The 5,102-nt window shown below is 39.1% G+C and overlaps 1 protein-coding gene across 1 annotated transcript in view; it reads left to right on the top strand.

Moving 5' to 3' along the window:
- Positions 1 to 2,283: 2,283 nt before the first annotated feature.
- The window catches only part of osbp2a (oxysterol binding protein 2a), a 21,087-nt gene continuing 18,268 nt past the window's right edge, over positions 2,284 to 5,102 (top strand). The window contains exons 1-2 of the mRNA XM_016247238.1: positions 2,284 to 2,858; positions 4,672 to 4,877. Of these exons, the coding sequence (XP_016102724.1) occupies positions 2,701 to 2,858; positions 4,672 to 4,877 (364 nt within the window). The 5' untranslated portion in view covers positions 2,284 to 2,700. The remainder of the gene's footprint in view (positions 2,859 to 4,671; positions 4,878 to 5,102) is intronic.

The raw sequence follows: 5,102 nt of genomic DNA, 5'->3' as shown, positions 1-5,102 counted from the left end.
CTATGCCTCGCCTTTCTGAAACGCGTCGATTTTTACAAATCTCATCGGTCTGAAAAAGCGAGGTGTGCTCTGATTGGTCAGCTATCCAGTGCGTTGTGATTGGCCGAATAGCTCAAGCGTGTGACTGAAATGTTACGCCCCTCACCATACTGTGATGCCCTGTCAGGCCGGGGCGATGATTCAAAAACATTAAAACCCATTACAAACGAGGCATTTGTTGCGTCCAGTGGGAACATAATTACTGATTATACTGACTTATACTGTCTTTTTACGCGTTGTGTTGCGTTGCATCGCGCCGTGTAAACAAAACCATGTCTGCATTTGTGATCGGAGAAATGACAAACAACAAGTGCTACTCTACACTGCCCAAAACTCGCGTTTGAATCATCAGTGGCAAATCCTTTAAATGAAAACGTACTTGTGTGAGTCAAAACTGCCGGCATTGTAGTCTAACGTTACTCTACCAGGATCAGGAAACAGTCCTCCATAAAATGTACTGCACACATCTGAATATTTGGGTTGAACTGTTCTGGAACTGTGTTGTAAATACAACTTAACCACTGATTTGTAGTCGTGTCCTCTTTTGGAAAACCCAACAAAGTAGTTTCGCTTTCACAACGAAACACACAGCGGCTTCACGACATGGCGGCGGCAACAACAATACTACAGCGAGAATAAAAGTTACGCCTTCTTTCCTTGCGTGAACATTTGGGCGGTGTTATGCAAATCTTCCCACACAGTGACGTAGACATGTGGGGGCGTGTTAGAACGAGCCGTTTTAGGGAGGCGTGGTTGACGCTCAACTTTTATAAAGAATATCTCTTTGGATGTGAGACTTTAGTCTTTGCAACTTTACAGATCTTCTTTATGCACCAAGCGCTTGTAACACTCCAAAGAGAAAGGAACAATAGAAATCGCATCATATGACCCCTTTAAGTGAGTCACACAACGCGATTTACTAAGATTTGCACTGGTCAATTTACTGGTGTTTGCGGCATTATTTAACTCCCACAAATGCATGTCTTACGCTGGTCATTATGGAAATGAGATGTTGCGTCTGTAATCTATAAGCTTCTTTAGCGCCTTTTTAATCAAAAGACCTGTTCACACCTAAACAAAGTTTGGTGCGATAAACGTTTTAATGGACTGTTAATGCTGTTATTTAGCATGCCGTCAACAAGGCATGCTAACTAACAGCATTAACAGTTGTTTGTTTGTTTTTTTTACGGACAGGTGATAAAATCTCATCCATCGCACTGTGATGAAAACTGGCCAACCGATAAGATTCGCGCTGTGTTATTTAGCAGACCATTTGCTAAGCGCAGCAAGTCGTTGGAAACAAGAGCAGCAAGAATCCAGACATGGATCTCTCGTCTCTGTACTCCTGTATTTGATTTTATTTGGTAAACACAAAAATCTGAACAACTGATGCTGTTTGACAACCTTTTTTTTATCTGTTACAAGTCAGAAACAGTAAGGTGTTTCTGCTTTTCCATAAGCGCCATCTACTGTCAGAGAGTGAATTCGTTGTGACTCCATCTGTTGTGTTCGTAAAGGCCAGAATTTACATTAAATAATACAATACATTTTGGTTTATTTTTCATCAAATCCTATAATATACCCCCAGAATAAATTTAGTATTAAGACAGGTGTCGAATGGGACTATTTTGTGATACTTTTGCATCTTTAAAAAAAAAAAGGTGATTTCTACTTTTGTCATTGAAAAGAAAAGAAGGACATGCAGCATTAGAACAACACCAGGGTGTGTAAATGGTGACTTAATTGCGAGCTTAGTAGAAAGCCAAGACTTTTTGAATAACAATTGCATTTTCTTTAGGCTGTGTTCTTATCCGTACATCACAGAGACGTCTGTTTTACGTCTGCATTTACATCTTCTGCAATTGACCTATTTTTTTAGAGTGTTTGTTCATCTGCAATATGTCTCAAATAGACGTTTAGAAAATGTAAAGCTGTAAAACTAACATCTGACAGACGTCTATGAGACGTTAGTACACATGCAGCTTAGATGAAGCGATCTTTAAGATCATCTTGCAGACGTGTATGAGCTAGTTTTATCATGTTTTTGTTCTGTTTTAGTTAATTATATAGAAAAGAGCTGAGTGAAGATCCTTGTAAATGATCCTTTTGTATTCCACAGAAATAACCGGTTTGTAACGTAACCACACGAGTGCGAGTAAATGATAAGCACTATACTGTCACTATTTACTGCGGCGCCATCTTGTGGCGTTCAAGGCATCAGTTCAGTAATGCAACATATAGAAACCGGACAGGAAAACCAACGCATGACTTTGCAGCACCAAATGCCATAATGCAAGGATCAAGAATCTAATCGATATCAGATGCAGCCCTGCCGCATTCATGCGAAGCTTATCTCGGGATGCATAGGCTTGAGCTTTTAAAAGCCTGTGCATCCTCGCATCCGTTCTCCTCTCTAATGTCTTTGCGTCATATGGCAGATTCTGAGCAATCTGTGCGTCATCCGCTGTGTTTCCCCGCAGCAGCATCAGTTTTCCATCACATCTCTGGGAAGCGCCGCCTCTCCTCGCTGTGCCCTCTAATTTGACTCCTCGCGCGATCATGCCCTCAACGCGTTGCATGCATGCATGCGGCGGGACGCGCGTGGTGAGGCAGGTGTCTGGCGCGTGATGCGCAGCGGTGAGGCAGACAGCAGCACTCAACATGACCGAGCTGGTGATGCGGACCCTTCCGTCTCCTTCAGCTGCGCAGGATCCCGGCCCGGACGCTTATAAAGGATGGCTCTTTAAATGGACCAACTACCTGAAGGGTTACCAGCGCCGGTGGTTTGTCCTGAGCAACGGCCTCCTGTCTTACTACAGGTAACGCTGTGCCACCCGCGGTACATTATTTGGCCTTTAGTTGGGATAGGGGTTGCTCAGAAGTTTTCATTAAAAACGTGTTGGCACCTGTGGGCACCACTGACATATTTAAGCACAAGTCTTAGCTGTCCATGCTGCAACAATGCCTCTCTTGTCCTGTTTATAATTAGCAATGGGGACATCTGGAGCATCTAGCCTAGATCAAGTTTCCACCCTTCTTCTTCTTCAAGGGCCTTATTGAAAAACTCTGTTTAATGTACACAGTGTTTTTATACTTCGCCTATACATACAGTGGGGTCCAAAGAAAATCAGATAACAAACTGAATGAAAAAATAAACATGAGGAATCCTCAAGTTCCTGTAAAACCTAATTATCATGTTTTCCAGGATGATTTGAGAAGGTTTCAAAGAACATATTGTGCTTCAGTGAAATCTGTCAGCCTGTAGTGAAATGCTCGGTGTCATACATTTGCTTTAGTGTTCCTTTGGGACACGCTGAAATAAAAATACCTGATTTTAATGCGTGTTTTGCATATTCTGTTTTGAATAGCATTAATGTTATTACTCTCACATGATGATTGCTTTTGTACCCTTCAGAGGCCTTGTCATCTTTGCAGCTGTAATGTTAGCTTGCTGTACTGCAGTGTATGTGGATTTAGTGTGGATTTGATATTAATGATGCTCTCAGCACTCTTGGACTCAGTCCTGCAGTCATTTTATTGCAGCCTGCATGATGTTTTTGACTGGCATTTTCCAGTGGTCCACAGCAATGCTGATATCTAGCGAGGAGGGTACCAATACAATGTAAATAAATAATAGCAAATGAGATTAGAGTAACAGATATATGAGTAAATAAAGTCAAATCAAATATATTTTCCCCCACACAATAATAATATATTCACTTAGAACAGTAAAATGATGTAAAAGTACTTTCCACAATAATTACAATAGTAAATTCAATTAAAATAATTAAATAATAAAAATAAATAATAATTTTTGCCCAATAATTTCTTATTATACTTAAGTCACTCATATTAATAAAACAATAAATGATTCTTTACTTAGTAATTATTCACAATAACAAATTCACTCATAATAATACAATAATAACAAGAAATGATTTTACCCAATAAATAATACTCATGAATATAAATTCACTCATTATAATAAAATAAAAATGTTATTTACAGCATAATTTATCCCAATAAAAGGCCTAAATTCAAAAGTCATTTTTATAGCATAACACTCATAATAATAAAATAATTATAATAAATATTTACTCAATTATTTACAATAATAAATTCACTCAATAATAAAATGCTTTTTACACAATAATTACTCACAATAATAAATTCACTCATAATAAAATAAACATATTATTTACACCATCATCACAATAAAATGCCTAAATTCACTCATAATAAAAGAATAATAATAATAATAAATATTTACTCAATTACATGCAATATTAAATTCATTTAATTATAAAAAAAATTCACAATTATTACTCACAATAATAAATTCATAATGATAAAATAAAAATCTTTAACGCAATAATTACTCCCAATTATGAATTCACTCACAAGTATTGGCACAGAAACTGCATTAACTATTGTCAAGGCTGCTGGTAGATTTTGGGCATGTCACAGTTATGTTGAGCATCTTCGAATGGCCAGTTAATCATTTTGGCTGATATATCAGTCTATCGCTATTATAAAGAGTGTGTTTGTGATTCTGTGGATCTGTGACTTTCAGCTAGCTGCTTCTTAAACTCACATCAACGTGTGTTTGTGTATATGTAAATTTGTCTTTAGGACTCAAGCAGAAATGGCACACACCTGCCGAGGCACGATTACCTTGGCGACGGTGCACATAGAGGTGGGTGACACCTGTCACTTTGTGCTGACGAGTGGAGGGCGGAGCTACCACCTGAAGGCGTATTCAGAGGGCGAATGTCAGCGCTGGGTTTCTGCTCTGCAGCAGGCCAAAGCAAACGCCACTCAAATGATGCCACATTCAGGTGAGTGATGGGTCGCAGTCAGGCGCCTATAACGCACAGGCTTTCCTAGGCTGCAGTTTAGGGGCCCCACGTGAGCAGGGGCCTCGGATTGACCAGACTATTTTTTTTATTATTTTAAATTTACTTCAGCAGGTACAAAAAAGACCCTCATTGGCCCATAAGAAAGCATTATGAATTACAAAATGCATGTTTTTTATTGTAGAATGCACGCTCCGCACCGCAGTG

This window comes from Sinocyclocheilus grahami, unplaced genomic scaffold (assembly GCF_001515645.1).
Source record: "Sinocyclocheilus grahami isolate Dianchi unplaced genomic scaffold, SAMN03320097.WGS_v1.1 scaffold828.1, whole genome shotgun sequence".
NCBI lineage: Eukaryota > Metazoa > Chordata > Actinopteri > Cypriniformes > Cyprinidae > Sinocyclocheilus > Sinocyclocheilus grahami.
The sequence above is the reverse complement of the archived record's forward strand: the minus strand, read 5'-3'. Positions and strand labels throughout refer to the sequence as shown.